General features: G+C 46.4%; 1 protein-coding gene across 3 annotated transcripts in view; it reads right to left on the bottom strand.

Annotated features, from left to right (window-relative positions):
- Positions 1–20,954, bottom strand: part of DET1 (DET1 partner of COP1 E3 ubiquitin ligase) — a 157,844-nt gene that overhangs the window by 66,372 nt on the left and 70,518 nt on the right. For all 3 annotated transcript variants that reach the window (XM_078683181.1, XM_078683179.1, XM_078683180.1), the window contains exon 4: positions 10,024–10,215. In XM_078683181.1, the coding sequence (XP_078539307.1) occupies positions 10,024–10,215 (192 nt within the window). The remainder of the gene's footprint in view (positions 1–10,023; positions 10,216–20,954) is intronic.

Raw genomic sequence — 20,954 nt, forward strand, 5'->3', positions numbered from 1 at the left:
CAACCGCCTCAAACTTTTTTCAGCACAATCATGGCAACTGAATTCAATGATCAATTGTACTACTACTGCGGTACTTTAAACTGTAATACTACAACCAAGAAACCGTTTGTAATGGTTTACAGTATTGCGTCAAAACACATCAATTGTTCTAAACTGTACATATCAATTTTAGTTTCCAAAAAATATTCTATAGCCAACTCTAGAGCAACTCTAGAGCATTTACTGAGCGCAATTTCTTAGGTTATTGTAGCATTTTAAAATCACTTCAAAAGACCATTTATCAGAGACATGCAAGTTAGCTGGAACTGGATAACATGCACAGTATTCAATATCCACCTTAAAGTCACTCATTATATGTTTAATAGTTTGTCACCTTTGCCCCACAAAGACAGATTACCATAATATGATGTCTTTCATTCCACTGTCTACTAGCTGTCCTTACCACTGTCTGATCAATTACCATCTGGAAATAGGATCTCTAACCTCCTCAATTCACACAATGAAATGTGCAAATCTACCGCTTCGTGAGTAAAAACCTAAATAAGGACATTCCTTAATTTTTAAGTGACTTAGCACGACTTTTAATCTCATCTCAGATACTCGAAACTTTACCTTCCACATATTCATTTATCAAATGCGACTCATCTAAAGAACAATAACTAAATTGCTTTTTCTCGCAGCACCAATGCATTATTCCAGATAACCTCATTCACTTTTAATTCAGGACATTTTGCACTCTTTATTAGTTACAGCCAGCACAATCGTTTTAGCCATTAACACGGTCTAGCGTTTTTTAAAGAAAGCGCCCATCTTGCACTAGGGTGTGATGTGTCCGAACCCATGCGCAGCCTGGCCATGCAGTGTCAACTCTTAATAATCAATTAATAAGCGCACACGCAGCATTAAAAAGTCAAACAAGAAGTAACTGAAATGGACTGATACCACTGATTTCCTGGTCTGACTTCATTTCATTGCTGCACACTGTAAAATCTGATTTATGTATATGTCTGGATTCCAGCTTAGCCATTAAAAAAGCAAGTCTGTGGAATGTGGACAGTGAGTGAGGGCTGGCTGCCATTTTGTATTGTGTGCCTTTCAGCTAAAGCTGTCTGGTTGCAAAAGACTTCATATCGGCTTACCAAGATGTTACAGGCATTACAAGTCAAGTCAAGTCAAAGGCTTTATTTCGATAAAAACTTATCATAAAATCTTCACATTAAAAACACACAATTTCATTTTTAGAAGAAAAAAAAGAAAAGAAGAAAATATAGGAATTTGATTACATTTAACCTTAAAATCTTAATTTTCAGATAAAAGAAGCACATCATGAATAGTTATATAAAAAAAATTACATATTTCCTTTAAGCCTTTTGCTTCTAATGCACCAGGCCCATGATAAAAATTTGGAGAGGGCACAGACATACAGTGGGCGAGAGTCCGACATTAAAATACGTAGTGCCTCAATGTGATGCCTGGTTCCTAACAAACGGCACAATTGCTTAAGCCATCTTCTTCTTGGTTGAGCATACTCCTGGCATTCAAACAGAAAGTGTGCACTGACTCTTGTCTGGATATGCAAATAGGGCAAAATTCTGTGGTCTGTGCTGGGGGTTTCCACCGAGATGTAAGAGCGTGCAGTGGAAGATTCCCGGTCCTAAATTTAAAATAAAGGGTCCTGTCAAGTGGTCTCTCAATAATGTCTAAGTAAAGTTCCCGGATCGGCAAATCCTTAAATTTCAAAAAGTCCTCCGTGAGTCTACCCAATGTACAGTTAGTACTCCGTTGGGTCGCAATCCAGTTCCAATACAAATTCTTGAGTGTTGCCTTTGGGGGGGAAGACCTATTTGCCCAGGCTTCACTTAGACCCAAGTTACACAGGAGGGCATTCATATCTCTCAGCCATTTTATCCTGTGCCACCCCGGTAATGACATTACTTCAGAGAGCCCTTTAGCATATTTGGCAAGCTCCGGGACTCGCCACAGCCGGGCCCATAAGAGTAAGGGCCGGAACTTTGCCAAATCGCCAATAGGGCGGCAGCCTAAATCAAGCATTAGTGGGATCATAGGAGTACCCTGGGGAAGTGACATGATGGCCCTACAGAACTTCCTCTCAGATCTTGACAATTTGCTAGTGTTACATGAGCCCCATAGCTCTGCTCAGGCATTACTTATCATGGATTGGCTTTGTCACTTATTTGCTTGGTACTAATTCAATGGCTTGACATTAACATCTTGTGTTTGTCCATTTACTTGTGTCCTTTCACTGCTCTCTTTGAGGGAACTACTTTCTTTTTTTTTTTTTAGCCTAAGCACCCCATAAGGGTGCAAGTGTTTTCCAGCAGTCTCCTTTGTGGGCCTCTTTCCCCTTCGTCTCTCTGCTTTTCTTCCCCTGCACTCTCTTCCCCAGCATTCTATGTTCCATCTTGTCCTCTGTTGCCAGCGTGCTTCTCTGGTGTTCCCACTCTCGTGCTTTCTCCCAAAGCCAACCCTTGTGTTCTGCTTTCACCTTACTCTCCCACCCGTTCCTCCATTACCCCCAATTATATGAAATTGCTTTTTATTTTTTTAGCAGCCAAGTAGAGCAACCACCTTGGAGCTGTAAATAAAGAATTAAAGTAAACGGAATCTGCGTCACTCCAAAGGCACATGCATGAGTAATGGAGCGGATTTAAGCCACTACCAACTGAAGAGTGTAGGATAGCGGCACAACGGAATGTAGAGTCCTCCTCTCAGGAACAATGAAGATCTCCAACTAATATACCTATACACTATGATTTGCCATCCAAAAAAGAAAACAACCTTACATATTGGAAACCTACAAAGGCCCTCACCAGGAAGAGGCTACAGTGCAAAAACCGGATTGCCAAATTCCCAGGATGTGTATTTCGCCTGACGCTACATCATTCCACTTCAATCATAGCCCATCCACTATATTTTAGAGGCTCTCAAACTGTCACCATGGGGTCTTTCTCTGCCTAAGCCACACAGGTTCAGCATCCCACAGGCCTATGCCCCCACAAACCCCCCATCCCCAACACCAAAAGGACATGACCCTCTTACTCACCTATAACCTCCTTGCTCCCTCGCTGATGCCAGTCCTCACCATTGACCCACACCCACAAAAAGAGAGGAGAGGCATGACAACTAAACTGACTGGTCATCACTGCTAGATCGATTAACAAAAATAGCCTAAAAATCTTTGACCTACTCTCAAGAAGCAGCACCTGCACTCACCTTCATCACATGTCCCTCAGTTTCAATTTTATTGCCAATAGCCTGATCGCCAAGAACAATGAGATTTGAGCAACAGGTTGAGCTGATCTGTTAAACATTCAGTGGGGTGTTGCTATGAATGGAAGTTCATGTCTGTTAAGTGGGTAACCAAACATTGAAGGGTAGCACCTCCAGAAATATTCAGAACAGAAATGTGGACCAGAATTCGCAACAGCAAGATAAACCTTCGACACTCTTGATGCTGGCCTGGCTCACATTGCAGAGTTCAAAAGAAAGCTCTCCTGATTGAACTATGAGCCAGATCTTAACTTTCCCTTATCTCGTCACTGAAGATCAGTGTGGGCCACAGAAACTGCAGGGATTGGTGAGATGGTGAGTGTTGGGAAATGGAAAATTCTGTGTGACTGTCAAGGCTGAGGAACAGTAAAGAGGTAATATAACAGAAGGAATGGGTGAATAAGGAACAAAACAGAACATTCTTGGAGGGGAGGGTAGTGTAGGGAAGGGGGCTGAATTTCCAAAGTGATTGTCAGGGCTCCTGTTGATAAACTGATTGGCATAAAAATAATTAAATAAGTAACTCCACAATGTTGAATACACCACAACCTTGCAGGAGAATCAGAAACGATGGTTTGAAGATGTAGTGCCGTGGGTCACTTCTGTAAACAGTAGACCTTTCAACAGACATCTGAAAACACTGTAGGCTAGACTTAAAAAGCTTACATGCTGTACAGGGTGACAACTTGAGACTCTCCAACAGGAGGCCCTATGGCTTCGCATCAAGCAGATAGCCCAACAGGCCCACACAGAAGACCTGGAGAACTGCTCCCGCCATAACAACAGCCGCATCAGAAAGGTACCATCGGAAGCGGAGGGCTCCAATATCGCAGGGTACATCCAAGACCTCATCCGCCACATTCTTGGAGAAGAAGATGCAATTCCCATCCCATTCAACTGGACTGCAAGCACAGGGTGTGCTGAGAGGGTGGCAAAGGTGCGAGGCCCTGGGACATCCTCGTCTGTGTACATGACTTTAAAACTCAATGAGCGCGTCATGCGAGATGTGAGGGGCACCCACCCAGTCTTCTTCAAGGGACACAAATTAGTGTTATACCATGACCTCTGGCCTCACCCTATAGAAGCGCAGGAGCTTCTGCATGATCACTTGGAGGTAAAAGGCACATAATACAACTGGGGCCACCCACTCTGGATCATTTTTCGATAGGAGGACAAACTCCCTTAAATTGGATGCCTGGAGGAGGCGCGCCAGCTACTGAAACTTCCAGAAGAATAAGTCAAGGCCTCACCTAAGGTCGCCCAGACACTCTGGAACTGAGTCCAGCGATGACACTGATCACAAAACACTCAGTAGGCCTATGCTCGGATCCCATGACTGTAGCTCAGGAACCGCAAGCAGTGCTAGACAGTCTCTCCAGATATTCTGCCCGCTCTGGGATGACAACCTGGGAAATGGACCCTCAGGGTGTGGTCCTATTTGACCCTGGGAGGCCCGTCGTCTCCTGTAGGGCGATATCAGCGGGAGCTGATGACCCTAGATCTTGGTGTCCTTTGTCTGCCGTCCTTGCTGGACATGGATTCCGGCATCCCAACTTCTGCCCCTTGGTTTCCTGGACTTCAATGCTGCTCTATCATTCCTGTGTCATTTGCTGCTCTGCTTAGGTCTTGGGGTTCACACTCACTCCACCTACTTACACAACCACACAAGTACACAGCGCCTCCTACAGAACATGTGTCTCTGCCTGACGGTAGACATTTGCCCACAAGCCCCTACACTTCCACATGTTGACTTGAAAATTATCTCCTTCAATATACAAGGGCTCAACAATCCAGTCAAATGCAAAGCTGAACTGTACTATCTAGAGTGTAGCAGAGGGGACATATGCCTCCTCCAGGAAACACACCCACTGCCCAGTGACTGGCATAGGCTGAAATCGACCTACTTCCCCAAGTCTCAACAACTCTCTTCCAGGACCACAAAGAATGGGGGATCGGCCATTCTGTTTTCCCACTCCTTCCGGGGAACTTTAGGTGGGGGTAGCTGATATATGGGGTAGACTATTAGTATAACACATAAACCTAGGCAGGCACACCCTTAACATTGCAACCCTATACGCCTCGAATGACAACCAAAGCTATGTCTGAGGTGGGCACTATTGAAGACCCTGGACTCCCCAGATCAGGTGGCCTTGATAGGAGGAGACATGAACCTCATACTGAATAATGAATGGGACTGGTTCTGTTCAGCGTCATGGCAAGGCCAGGGCCCACTTCCGATGAGGGTTACACTGGCTAAAACAGGTGGGACAGAGCGACCTATGGAGGGCGGCCTACACGCAGACACAGGAATACACCTTCTACTTCAAGGCACACAAAACCTATGCCAGGATAGACAACTTTATCAGGACATCGGCCCTACAGACATGGGTCGTGGGGTAGCGTTTGTCCCTTGGTCGTTATCAGACCATTCTGCTCTTGAACTTATACTACGGATCAACAAATACCAACAGTGGGCTGCTCCCTGGTGGCTATAGGACAGTTTACTCCACAGACAGGGCGCGGTCGAAAAACTCAGGCATGGTATTACTGAATTCCTGGACACTGAAGACACTGCGGATACGTCCATAGCCACATTCTGGGAGACAATAAAGGAAGTAAAAAAAAAGGGGAGAGCATTACCACCTCCGCTGGAGAAATCAAGCTCTGTTGAGACAATTGTTGGGTCTAGGCTGATTTGCATATGGCCATGTCTGAACTGGGGTGGTGTGGAGTGCAAAAAAACCGATGGATTTAGGCCCAGATCTTTGTACTGGGGTGAATGTATGACATTGTTCTGCATTCTGTCCATCAATTGTTGTTTTTGCATGAGACAGTTGTTGGGACCTGGAGGGATAGATGAAGGTACTTGAGATCATCCATAAACGTGTGGGTGCACAGAGGGTCTGACAAGCACTGCAAGCCCAGTTACGTGGATTCGATGTGGATAGGGCAAATACGATATACTTCACCATACCTATCACAGTGAAGGTGACAAATGCGGTAGGCGATTGGCCCATAAACACTGAGCGAAGCGTCAGACTGAAAGGGTCCAAGTAATATGGACTGCCAATGGGGCCGAGGTCACAGATGGCCCCACTAAAGTGATAGTGCTTCATGATTTCTACTACTCTCTATACACTGGCCAAAGCCTTCATCCGTCGGAAGACCATGAGCACCTTTGTGGAGCTAACACCCACCGGTTAACCAAAGAACAGGCTGACTCCCTTGACACTCCCATCTGAATGTAGGAGGCCATCTCGGCTATCTCTTGACTAAAGCCGTTAAAATCTCCAGGCCCAGATGGCTTCTCAGCACTGTTTTATATTATCTTTTGTCATGTCTTTGCAGCGGTAATTACCGGACTCCTTTAATATCCTTCGCTGATATGGGTACACTTCTCGTACCATGCTGGAAGCCTCAATTGCAGCATTCCCAAGCCCAGGAAGGATCCACTCTGCTGTGGCTCCAACTGTCCCATCTCACTTCTTAACGTACATGGCAAGCTATTTACATATTAGTGGCTTCCCTTAATCATGCCGGGCTTGGTGGAGCCAGAGCAGTCCGTGTTCATTCCCCATCAGCAATGTGGGGATAACACAAAGAATACTACAACTAGTAGACAATGCTGCTTGCTCCCACAGGGAGGTGAAGCTCTTAACTGTAGATGCGAGAGACCGTTTGACAGGGTTCACTGGCTGTATCTGGAAGCCACTCTGGTCCACTTTGGCTTGGGTGCCTGGTTTTGCAGGTGAGTATTTGGTTGCTACAGCAGCCCCTCTGCGGTGATCCAGGTCAATGGGCAGCAATCAGCCCCCCTTCTGATCCGCCGATGGACATGCCATGGGCACCTAAGATACCCTCTAATATTTGATCTTATATGGAGCAGATGACACAGAAAGTCAAAAATAGCCCTCAAAATGCTGGAGTGAAGTTCCCTAAGCCTATTTGTGGATGATGTTATAATCAAGCTTGACGATCCGCTTGCCGCACTCTCTGCTAGTCCTTTTAGGGGAACTGGATCGGTTAAGCAAGGCACTAGGCCTCAGCATCAACCCTAAAAAATCTCAGGCGCCCAGCCTCTCTGTGCAATTCCCCCCAGAGGAACAGTTGACTTCTAAATATCCACTGACATGGGCAACGCAGTCGATCTTGTATTTGGGGATTTGGATCACCCCACACTTTGGGATACAGTCAACTTCAGCGCTCTGCTCCGGCAGATCAGAGCGGACCGACTAATGGAGTCACTATTGCTTCTTCTGGCTTGGACACATAGCAGCCTTAAAATGACAAGTCTTCTTGAAGTCCTGTTCCTGCTCCAAACCCGCCCAGGAGCACAGCTAGAGGGACTGCTCAAATCCATGTAGGCAGATCTAAATCGCTTTGTCTAGGGAAATAAGCCACAATACGTATAAGCCACAATTTGATCTACAGCTCTATGAGACAGGGAGGCCTGGGGTCCCCAGTCTTCTACATTACCATCAAGCAGCACAGCTTCGCTTTCTGGTTGAGTAGAGTCACTCGGGAACCGAGAAGCACGGGTGTTTCATGGACTGAGCGGTGCCGGAAACACTTAGGTAAAATACACTAGTTAAAACAGAAGCACAGGGCGTGGGGGGCTCTACTCATCACCAATCACCAGGGTAACCCTAGCGGTATGGGATTGTGTATTGCTCGACGAGGCTTTACCTCCTTTCCTTAGCTCTTTATGCCTTTTATTAGTAAACAAGACGTTAACCCTGGTCTCCACCCCACAGCCTTCCAGGCTTGGCAAAGGTCTAGCTGTAGGTACATCAGGCACCCCTTTGACACCAACAGTCCCATTCCCTTCGAGCAACTGAAAAGCACATATGACATCCCTAAGTCGGAGCGTCTTCACTACCTTCAGATCCCACATTGGGTCACTCACCCCGGGATATGAGAGGGAGCTGCGGGATGGGAGACCACTCACCACATTCGAGAAATGGCTCCTGGTCAAAAATAGCAACAGTCGCATAATCACTGAACTTAACACCCTCCTTACACCCCCTCCACCCCTCCCCCACCCACAGAAGAAATCAGGGAGGACAGAAACGCTATGCCCAGGAACTTGGATGCTCACTCGCAACAAAAGGGCCCCATTACGATACCGGACGGATGAGCATGCGACCGGCATACGGAAACGGGACTGCCAAACGAGTCATCAGCGGTCCCGCTTTGCAAATAGGATAAGACTGCCTTCAAGGGGGTTGGAAAGTGTATATTTTCTCTTGTAGGCTGCAGTTCAAGCAGCAATAGGAAATATACACTTTATACACATCCATGCACCGTGTGGCAGGCACCATGCGGTGCCTGCCTCACGATGCATGAATATTTTGGGGGGCATCATAGGTGTCCCTCTGGCCTCAGAGCAGAGGCTGCAGCGGTACGGGGGCCCAGCTAGGGGCCCCCTGACAGCCTCTCTATGGAGGTTCGACCGCCATAGAAAGGCTGTCTGAAGCATGCATTGTGATACCCATGGCAGTGCCTGAGCAGGCACCACCTCCATTTTGGGGATTACGTTTCACACACAGCCCTGACGTGCTCCTTGAGCCGGTCAGAGGCAGATTCCCCCTGCAGACATCGGTTGGACCGCCCATATCATAATACGGTGGTCAGACCAATGCCTTCGATGGCAGGCAGGCCTCCACCGACAAGCTAACGATGGCCTTCTGCCCGACATTGTAATGGGTCCCAAAGAGTGAGAAGACATGCATCACTGCCACCAAGATTGATACATATCGGTATCTCACACCAGTCAGACTACACAGAGGCAACCTAACCTGCAGTGAGAATTGCTGGAGGGGATGCTGGGAACCAGTAACTCATGTACACTTGCTTTGGGCTTGCTCGAACCGGACATGATATTGGGACGCATTGTTAGCAGATATTGACCTGTATTTTGATACGCAGTTGCTGCGCTTCCCAGCCTACACCATAGTGGGGCTTCCTAATGCTCTGACATTTTCCTTAAGATTGCAACAAGGGAAGCATATTGGTGTCATCCTCAAAGCTGCATTAAAAACCATTCTTTCAAACTGGGCCATGGAAAAAGTGGCCACACACATAACCTGGCTGCATTGACTGTGGCACATACTAGGCATGAAGAAGATGACCCTCTCCATGACCCATAAGTCAGCCTTGTACCATGAGATATGGGCTCCATTAATAGCGCTGCTTCCACTGAATTCCACAAACTGACTTGCCCTAAATGAACCTGACAGCTCTGACAGTCTGAAGTCATACTACCAAATGCGGGTTGCTTTTAGGTCGCAGCTGGAGATTTCCTGTGACACATAACAAGGAGTGAGTCTGTGGAAGGATGGAGGGAGGGAGGAAGGGGTGAGGGGGGCTTCTAGGGGTAAGTTTGTATTCACTGTTCACTCATGTTACTGGTATCGCTGGTCAGCCCTGTAGTAGCAAGGCCATGATGGAGCATCGTTTGCCTTCTACTACGTAAACTCAATAAAATAGTTTAGAACCATAAAAAGTCCCAACATGATATGGCATATGCAGTAGATTAACTAATGTTGAAAACAAACTGCTGTGCAACTCTGCACCATGCACACACCCTCATATCCTCTTTTTGCAATATTTTTAAAGATGATATGAACCCAAATAGAAGCAGCAACCAAAGGAGCATGCAGCAAATGAATGTGAACTCTAATAAAAGCATCAGAAGAAATACAAACTTCTAAGCATACAGATAACACTTACCGTATAGGATGGTCTCCACACGTTTTTGGCCTTTCCATGACGGAGACCCATTTGTCATCATAGCTGAAAAGGGAAAGGTCAAGGTAGGGACTGCTGCTGTATGACTGAGCACTGATGGGAAGCTGACCTAGAAGTCTCCTAACTGCCTCTGTGTGGCCACCATATTTTGCATTGACAATTGTGTCCTTAAATCTGAAATAAAAGGAAATGTACATAGATTATGCCCATAGACAAACGTTCCATTGTAGTGACGACTAGATAAAAAAAAATGTACAAATGTAAGCATACAATATAACAACACACTTACAGACTAAAATGTTGAACTTTCCAGTTTAGGAAGAGAAAAACCCCCCACAAAGAATGAAGAACTGCATGCTGCAACATGCCAGCTCAAAACACTGTACAGGCCACGTCCAGCGTTTAAAACCCCTCAAACCGCAACCCCCTGTCATGCAGAGCCAGCAGCCATGCACTTTGGGGGATGTCAGCAAGTGCCCAACTAAATAAGAAGTACAGAATGGATACTTTTCTGGGGTTTATTCACTTACTTGCTTTTTAATTTTTTTGCACTTTTCAACTTCAGTTTTTGTAACTTTTTGTTTTTTTGAAAAAAAACTTTGAAATAAACTTAATATAATTAATTTTATTTTTTACACAAGTAATGTGTTCTGTTTTCAGGTGTTGTTTCATGGCCCTTGAATTTATACTGTTCTGTTACCTTCCCTACAGACCACAACTTTATGAAAGCATCTGCAGTAGAAACTAAAAGGCTGGATGTTGTCATCATTTTCTAACTCTTCTTTTTGCTGCACTTCCTCTTGTGCAGTTTGTTGCTTTTCTAATGCTCATTTCTTTTGTACCTCTGCATGCGCTGTTATTTGTCTGCATAGCCCTCAGGTGCTTCAACATTCCAGTGGTTCCCATCAAATAATGACTGGTGAGGTGCACTACCTGGGTCAAAGGGCACGTCACCTCATGCCCACCCCTTTTTAGATCTCGCCTGTGTTGCAGCGCATGCGCGGCTCACTGGCAAGAAATTTTGTGAGAGCGATTTAAAACAAGCATTTACAATGCAACGGTTTCGCCTTTGCCAAAGTTAGAGCTATTGGCATTGTATCCCGAGCTACTATAAGTGATGTGATAGTCCATCAAAGACTGTCAGCAGTAAATACATCAGTGCATTAGGCAGGGTTGCCAGCAGTAAAGTAAATAAAAACTATACATTTGCATTGCATCTACATTGCTTATGCATAACAGCCATAGCAGCAGTCACCATGCACCAAGGTAACAATATGAGTGATCCATCTCTCCAACTTAAATAACAGCTTTAAATTTATTTTGAAGATGTAAATGCTTTTTCTCCAAACATCACCCTGTCAGTTCTGAAAACACACACATTCTCGTCTCAAATATATGCATTTAAATTTTGACAAACTAATAATATTTCGACCAAGCAAAGGCTTTCATGTTTAGTAGGCTGCACATAAGAGAACTACTCATTGGTAGGCGGCGAGCTACTGGTAGCTCACAAGCAATAGGTCTCGCATTCACACGATTTTGAGCTATTGGCATTGTAAATGACAATGCCTTCTATTTATGTTTTGGGTTTTAAAACAAATACAGGGCATTGTTATTTACAATACTAATAGCTTACAAAAATGCAATGAGCCTCACCATCTATACTAACAGAAAGGGCACTTTAGATATATCAGGTCAAAGAGCAAACACCCCAAATGACACAGATAAAAGCACCTTAGAATACTGAACGGACAGCAACTTCACCTGAAAGCAGACATCGTTTGTTACAAAATGAAGGGACCCGTGCACAGGCGGTATTTCATCTGAATGGAAGAAACAGGAGTTGTCAATAAAACGCACTAACAGCAGCTGCTCTTCACACAGTTGTGCTGCTGCTTTTATTGGCAGCGCTGGCAGGGGCAATATGTGGTGCAATGTGCAGTGGTCTCCTGACGAGGGCCCTGACACTTATTGTTTTTACAAATTAAGCACTGTGCACGCATATGAAGCATGAAAGTCGAGTCAGCCCTGCTGGATTCGGCCAGCAAGCGACCTTCCAAGTTGCATACAGCACCAAGGAAAGTTTTTCCTGCTCTATTGTTATTTCTCAAACAACTATCGACCGACTGCAATCTCAAGAAAGGCCCTGTTTGACGTCACAGCTCTTAATCACATTACTAGGTGTTTTGGGAGCTAACGATACAATCTCATTCATTAGTTTTGGTCTACAACAGTGTTGTTTCTGACGGAAATATGTCTGAATGACAAGACCGCTGATAAAACCACGCTAAAGGCCATAAAATCTTATCACAGGTCAGTAGATAATATTAAGTTTAATACCATTTAAAAGACACCTAATACTACTGCGTCGGCAACTTACAACACTGCTTACCGGCGCCGTATGGAAAGCTAGCTGAACGAGCAAAAACGAGTCTGCGAAGACTAACTAAATTCAGAAAACTATTTGGTTTAAACAGAAGTAAAATGTAAACAAGTCCCTTTGTTATTCTGAGGGACTCCAGACCGCAATCCTTGGCGCTGAGAGCAGTCTGCACACAAATCCTGGTGCAAGGGTCAGCCTGTGTGCGAGTCCCTGTTGTGGGAGCCTATGGGCTGCCTGTGCGCAAATGCTGGTGACAAGACCTCCTGTGCACAAGGCCTTTTGAGGGCGTCCGCACCCGTGTCCCTGGTGATGAGAACAACCTGTATGAAAGCCTGGTGCCGAGGTCAGCTTGTGCAAAAGTGCTCGTGCTGTTATTTGACTTTGCACAACCCGTGAGGCAGATGGGATCCCGGGCACAGGTTCTGTGCTGAGGCAGCCCGTCCAGGAGGCTGCAGCCCCGCAGGAGACAGACACAGACTGTTCCTCCGGGCAGCCTCCTCTCCTCGCAGCCTGCCGCTTCCAGCTCCCACTGAGCTCCGTGCCTGAAACTAATTTTTGGAAGCTGAAAAAAATGCTAACACAGGAAGTGGAGAAAAGCCGTCTCCAGGAGATGAATGCGAAAGAGTAAACCAAGTTGTCGGAGGGGCGGGGGATTAGGAAACGGCTCGCTCTCCCAGGGAGACTTTGACCAAGTGAGACAGGGGCCCCAGCTCTGCAATGACCCACACAAACCCTGCATCTGTGCACCTGCGCTTTACTTGTCAGAGTGAAAAAGTCACCGGCCAGTAGAGATTCTCACGCAGACAGCCCTTTAAATTTGCTCGCCTCGGATACTCCGCTGGTTGCATCTCTTGCAAAACTGAAGAGACATTAAATAGAAAACAGATGCACGGAGCGGAGCTTGCGCACAGCTAGCTTACATGGAAACACGCGCACCGCGTAATGGTGAAAAAGAGCCACTGCTTTTGGTTATGTCTCTAAAACTCTGGCACCTGGAGTTTTGCACATTAAGTTCAACTTTTCTAAGTGTCATGTTCCCCATTAATTCTTCAAATGTTATTGTTACATGTGATTTAGGGACGTAGCGAATCTTGTCTTTCAAATTGCTAATGGATTCTGGGATTTCTATGCATATTCATTGCATTCTCTCCTCAATATCACATTTAGTAAATTCATCCGATTTAAAACAAGGTCGGGAAGGGTGGCAACCAAAACAATAACAAGTCAGGTCCCGGGCCGGCAGCCAATCACAGCGCGGCCCGGGGAATGACGTCACGGAGGTGTCCCGGGCCGGCAGCCAATCACAGCGCGGCCTGGGCAACAAGGGGCGGGACTTAAAAAAAAGAGTCAAAAGCCCACAATTCGCGTCCTGACGGGGGAAACAGTGATGGACAACCATGTCTTCCAATGGCTAGCCTCCATTTATGGAGCTAGCCAATGGAAGAAGGGGCGGTTTCAAGTCCCCACTACTGAGATAACATTAGATTTCGCCCTGCTGCGCGAGCACTGCTGCGCAGTGCTACCGCCAGGGCGAAACCTAAAAAAGGCTTTAATCTCCGCCCCTCATTTCTATTGGCTGGCGTCACCGTTTATGATAAACGGAGGCCTGCCACTGGAAATGAGGGTTTTTTGTGGATGCCCTTTCGCCTCCGATCCGACTGGGTCGCCTGCTTTGCTGCTGTCACAAAGCACTTGCTTATCTTTATGGGGCTAATGTGTTTCAAATTCACGCAAATTAGAAACACATGGCCCCATAAAGCTAAGAGATCGATGCTTATTTTGTACAGCAGTTCTGGGTCAGCCTTGAAATGTAATTTGGTGAAACCACAAAGTTTAAGAAAGCAGTATCTCTAAAACCATCGGTCTCACAATTTACAGGAATGAGAGGCCTCTTTATCATTTTTTTCGTGCAATATTTGATAATGCATCAATTCTCCACCGTAGAGTTTGACGCTTGTGTTGCACGCAGCTGCCTGAGCATTTCTTTTGCAGGGCCCAACCGCACTTTCCTCTAGGTAGTGTTCTACCACGATGCAGTATTTCTCCTTAGCTGTTTGTCTTCGAGTTGTCCGTGTATGCTGAAATGCAACCTTTGAGAAGGCAAGAGATTCCCTCAGCACAGTCCCATCTTATGTCAGGCCAGCTCTCTATATCCGGGGGGCGCTCTGAGGCGCGTGCACATTCCCTTTAAAGTACTGCTTGTTTCTCTGGATTCCAGTGGCTGGTATGAGTGCACAGCCCACCAAATGTAAACCACATCTTGTTTCAGCTTCCACCTATAGGAGGTAGTGTAGTGGAGCAGTCTAGGCAGGCAGGTTGGTCAAATTTCCCAGCTGCAATCGAACTAGCCAAGTAAGTCAACCACGCAGATTAACTCCATGCAGGGGTACTTCATTGCTCTGCGCTGTGCCCCAGAACCAAAGTGTGCCTTTTAAGTGTGATGGAGGTTTAGCAACTCGAACACACGCAACATGAAAAACACACAATACATTTGAATGTATAGTAAGTTCTTATTCTTTTTTTTTAAGGTCGTCATAGTGTGTGCTCTTGGTGGTGTGGGGGGTGAGGAAAGACAGAGATGACAGTGCAGCACTATGTAGGCTAAGCTGTTTGGGCTGAGCAGTGCAACTATTAATGCAACTTCCCAAACAAGGGGGGCAACGCACCTCATGCCTGCAAAAAGCTGGGTCTTTGGGTTCTCGCCATTGAGTCCAGGCTGGTCCTATTTCTTTACAGCTGTCCGCGTCCTTTTCCCCTTGCACACCACAAGCAGAAATCGTTTCAGTCCGAAATCTGGCATGGGCAATGTTCCTTTGTCGAGGTTCACTCCGAAATCTGGCACGGAGAATGTTCCTTTGTCGAGGGAGAGGTTTCAAATATCTAATCAGCTGTTTCCTGCCCATATCAGCGATGATAGAATAAAACACAATCCTTAAATGTTTTATGTGGTGAAATGGGAAAGTTAGTTATTAAATAGAAGAATTTTGACCGGATCATGTCTTACTAATGGTTATCCTCAATGCTAGCAACAATGCAATACAGCATTCTACCTGTGACCCTTAGTTTTCCAGAGCCAGGCCAGAATTTTTTATTAGCCCTACATCTCTGTCTCTCTGTGGAAATACCTGGGTAGGGCACAGTTGTTATGCTTCTTTTTGCTAATCTAACTCTACCTGTTTCGTGGAATGCATGTGTGGGAACTTTTCAGATTCATCATAGTTGATTTGAATACCGGTTTGTTCTAACAAACCAATTTCTCGGATAATGGCGACAAGATTAGCATGCAGGTTCTAAATGAAAAAGAGAATATTGTTTGCATATAATGACACTAGGAGGCTTCTAGTTGGAAAGACAATTCAATTCTGATACTCCCTGAGCCAGCAGGACAGAGGCTCCGTCACCATAGCAAAGAGCAGGGAGAACGCCTCTTCTGGCTACCTCTACCTAAGGGATCTGATGAGCGGTTTTTAATACATATCCAATCACTTCCGTCAAAGTGTAGCAGCCCAATGAATTTCTGTTTGGTAGTTTCCAATGCCAGTTCTATGCAGGGTTGTGAAGAGGAAGGACCATTGCAGGGTATCAAAGGCTTTCTCAGTGTTTAAAAATGCCATCACTGCCTCCGGTCAGGGATAATCTGGTGTACCGGAGCGAATGGTGTTCACGGATTATGTGCCATGGATTTGCTTAAGATAAATCCCACTTGATCCGAGAGGCCCAGTTTGTCTATCAGAGGGTTAAATCTGGCAGCTATAACCATAGCTAATATCTTGTCCAAATTTAGGAGGCATGGCAGATGGTATGAGTGGCAAAGTCTACCATCCTTATTAGGCTTCAGCAACATCATAACAACCACATCCCTAGTGGTGGGAGAGAGTTTGCTTGTCCTCAGCGCTCCCAAATAAGCTTTAAACAGTGTGAGAATAGAGAGTCCTTCCATTGTTTAAGGAATTCATCAGTTAGCCCATCTGAAAAGCTTTTTTTTAAATTTCATATTGATTCCATGCAGCCCCCACACCATCACCCCTTCCCTCCGCCTTTTAGTGTCTGTTTTGGAGGTTGTGTCCTTTAGTACAACCATATGTACATTTTCCAAATTTTGTCTATTTACCTTTAATTTTACCGTTCACAAATAGTTTTGCCTCTTGGTCATTTGTCTACAAGACGTATTCTCATTAGCATGGTAGCTTTGTTTTTATATTAGCCTTTTACCAATTTATCTTTAACCCCATCGATGCTCATGACAGAATGGTTCCGTCATGAGCATCGGTACCCCTGTGCTCATGACGGAACCAGCCAGGGGCACGAAATCCTAATTAGGGTGGGGGGCATTGGCATGCCCGTTTCGGGCAGCTCCCACCCTAATCAAAATGTGCCCCAAAAAATCCCTGGCATGTAGTAGGCTTTCTGTCCCCCCTGGGGGACAGATGGGGGCATTAGCCCCCAATATGCACCCCGTGTGGGGAGAGAGGGGGGGGGGGAGGCAAAAAAGCACACTAGTCGCCGGGGATTTTTTGGGGCAAATTGTAATTAGGGCGAGGGCTGCCCAAAATGGGCATGCCAATGCCCCCACCCGCAAAAATTACAGCCTTTCTGCCCCCCGTGGGGGGAAGATGGGGCAGTTGCTCTGGCAAGACATTTTGTAAGCAGGTTTTCAAAGTGCTACCCACAGGCTTTTGACGGACACCAGCTTGCTGTTACGCGCACAAGCGTGCGCGACCTGCACAGCCATCTGGCTTTCTCATGTGAATCCCCTTGTCAGCTTCATGTGCTCGGAGCGCTGCTGCAGCCTCTCACCGTCCGAGGCGCCATCTGGTTTTTATCACTTTGAGGCAAGCGCTCTTTAGTTTCGCGGGAGGCAATGTTTTCGTTTCTGTTGACATTTTTCAGTTGGAGTGAAATTCGATATGCGCGCGCATGCACGCACACAACTCCCGGGCTTTGTTCCTCCCTTTTCCAGATGTAAATCAGCCTGACCCTGTGCCTCATGGGAACAGTCCAGCCCGAACTGCCAAGCCATGTCTTCCCTGGACCGGAAACAAGCATCCTGGGACCGGTTTCGGATTCATAATCCTCATCAGCCAGGCTATCTTGAATCCAGTGGCCAAGTGAGCAAGGGACTCACGTCTGAGCATACCCTGCCAACTTAGGGCGAACAAAGCGAAACAAAAGGGGATGATGGACGGAACATTTGAGCTAATCAAACACTCACCCCCAGTCAACTGATCTGGGTTTAATCCATCACCATTCTTTAGCTCACTCAGCCACTCCAGTTCAGACATGGCCATATGCAAATCAGTCTGACCCTGTGCCTCATGGGAACAGTCCAGCCCGAACTGCCAAGCCATGTCTTCCCTGGACCGGAAACAAGCATCCTGGGACCGGTTTCGGATTCATAATCCTCATCAGCCAGGCTATCTTGAATCCAGTGGCCAAGTGAGCAAGGGACTCACGTCTGAGCATACCCTGCCAACTTAGGGCGAACAAAGCGAAACAAAAGGGGATGATGGATGGAACGTTTGAGCAAATCAAACACTCACCCCCAGTCAACTGATCTGGGTTTAATCCATCACCATTCTTTAGCTCACTCAGCCATCCCAGTTCAGACATGGCCATATGCAAATCAGTCTGACCCTGTGCCTCATGGGAACAGTCCAGCCCGAACTGCCAAGCCATGTCTTCCCTGGACCGGAAACAAGCATCCTGGGACCGGTTTCGGATTCATAATCCTCATCAGCCAGGCTATCTTGAATCCAGTGGCCAAATGAGCAAGGGACTCACGTCTGAGCATACCCTGCCAACTTAGGGCGAACAAAGCGAAACAAAAGGGGATGATGGACGGAACGTTTGAGCAAATCAAACACTCACCCCCAGTCAACTGATCTGGTTTAATCCATCACCATTCTTTAGCTTACTCAGCCACCCCAGTTCAGACATGGCCATATGCAAATCAGTCTGACCCTGTGCCTCATGGGAACAGTCCAGCCCGAACTGCCAAGCCATGTCTTCCATGGACCGGAAACAAGCATCCTGGGACCGGTTTCGGATTCATAATCCTCATCAGCCAGGCTATCTTGAATCCAGTGGCCAAGTGAGCAAGGGACTCACGTCTGAGCATACCCTGCCAACTTAGGATTCAAGCAAGCCGGGCTGAAGACGGCTGGAATGCCAGAAACCGGTCCTCGGAAGCTTGTTTCCGGGCCACGGAAGGCATGGCTTGGCAGTTCGGGCTGGACTGTTCCCATGAGGCACAGGGTCAGACTGATTTGCATATGGCCATGTCTGAACTGGGGTGGTGTGGAGTGCAAAAAAACGATGGATTTAGGCCCAGATCTCTGTACTGGGGTGAATGTATGACATTGTTCTGCATTCTGTCCATCAACTGTGGTTTTTGCATTTGTCACCCCGAGTGGGATTGGTATGCTCAGACGTGAGTCCCATGCACTCCACACCACTGGATTCAAGCAAGCCGGGCTGAAGACGGCTGGGATGCCAGAAACCGATCCTCGGAAGCTTGTTCCCGGTCCAGGGAAGGCATGGCTTGGCAGTTCGGGCTGGACTGTTCCCATGAGGCACATGGTCAGACTGATTTGCATATGGCCATGTCGAACTGGGGTGGTGGTGGAGTGCAAAAAAACGATGGATTTAGGCCCAGATCTCTGTACTGGGGTGAATGTATGACATCGTTCTGCATTCTGTCCATCAACTGTGGTTTTTGCACTCCTCTTTGCAGCAGCCGCAGCAACAGCCAGGGACACGGCAGCAACACCGATGGGGGCTGCCATGACAGTCCGTACAGTCAGTGTCACCACCATGAAAAGTGAAGAAAGACAAACTAGAACTTTGCGGCTGGTGGTTAGAACACCACCCACTGTCTTACTAAAAAGGCACGACCATTTACACATTTTGGAATTCGCAACCTGGACTCTTGTATTTTTCAAACTCCAATGTACGGAACACACTAGTTGAAACATTATATGTAAGTCACTTTTAGTCTTTATGATTCAATAAAATCTAACGGCGAAGTACTGATGTTGGGCATGAAGAAAAAGAAACTATTTTACAAATGTTAGCCGTGTTTCATTTCTTTACCCGACAATTATCAGTAAGAATCTGTTGACGCTGTGCCTTTAAGATGGACACATTAGTAGTTTCAACCTTGTGTGATAGTTTCATGTATGAAGTCCCTCTTCTTTGTTTCCAGCAGAACCAAACTAACGTAGGAAGGAGTTAACATTGAGGCGGGGGGGGAGTTAATGGGCGTCTTTCTTTCAATTTCCCTTTCTGACATCTTTCGCGAACTCTGCATGCAGTGCAGTGCACTTGTCCTAAGATAAGCTAACTCGAATGTGTCTGTGCTGGCACGCAGCTTTTTGATATACTTTTAATCTCACCTTCATTTACCGGGTATTTTGAATTGTTTTGGCTCTGCTAAACACCAAAATGCAATTCCTAGATTTCCTATGATCAGCAAACAGCATTATAAAGATTTCGCAGCTGTTAACTTTTTGCAAATAAGAATCACACATTTGGAGTGAGGGTTGAGCCATCATATCAAGTCAAAGCCACACATAGTGAGAAGGTCTACTCTAGAACCTAACATTTAAAACTTTACTTTATCCAGAGCTCCTCTAAGGATCAATAGAGTACAGGCTACAAACCTGTGCCCTGTGAACAGCAGGCAGGGTGCACAGTGCCCGCTCCGCTCGCAGTGCAGCCCTGCATACGCTGTGGAATATGTGATTCTCTAAGGGACGCCACTACCGACAGCGTCTTCTAGGCTCCACTTTCAGTACGGAATACTGACCTGGTGTCGTTTTTGTCTGGGTTTGTTGAACGACTGCCAACGATGCAGAAATCTGGACGGACTGGTAACACCTTCTCCTCACAGGGCAGCCCTGCTGTCTGCACGACAAAGGGGCTTGTCTGAAAACAATCTCCAGACGTGATAACCGGGGCTAGGACTGCAATTTGCTCCTTTGTAATTATTTTCAAGTGCAAATCCAAACAGGTGAAGGTCTTTGATGCAGGGCTTATTAAGCCAACAAGATGGAAAGCAATATAATTTTTCCCGGTGCCGAAGAGCACATGTTGTGAGCTGTCATCTTCTTGTTCCACGGGTGTCTCGGTGTTTCACCCGCACATCTGCCTGAAGGGACCCACACACAAAACAAAGAGTAGTGTCACTTGACAAGGTGTACATTGGCAGACCACAATCCTACCCAGAGGTCACCAGTGCTTCAGGGAACGCAACATTCTCACACTACCCAAGGCACTCTGTAAGGACAACGGTGCTTTTAGGAACTAGGAGCTAGGCCACAGAGAGAGGAGCAGGGTTACCTACATATTCCGAACCGGAGTATATTTGAGGTGTTCCTGGACTTAGGTGCTTTCCACTGCTGCAATATTGGCAATGAACACAGTTCAATAGAAATCTGGGTTTCAGAGTACTGGAACAAAGAGGCCCACACTTCAAGAGCCGTCAAACATTCAGTTCCTCAGGTGTTGGTCTTCGCTCCCTCCTTCCGAA

Source organism: Lissotriton helveticus, chromosome 3_1 (assembly GCF_964261635.1).
Source record: "Lissotriton helveticus chromosome 3_1, aLisHel1.1, whole genome shotgun sequence".
Lineage (NCBI taxonomy): Eukaryota > Metazoa > Chordata > Amphibia > Caudata > Salamandridae > Lissotriton > Lissotriton helveticus.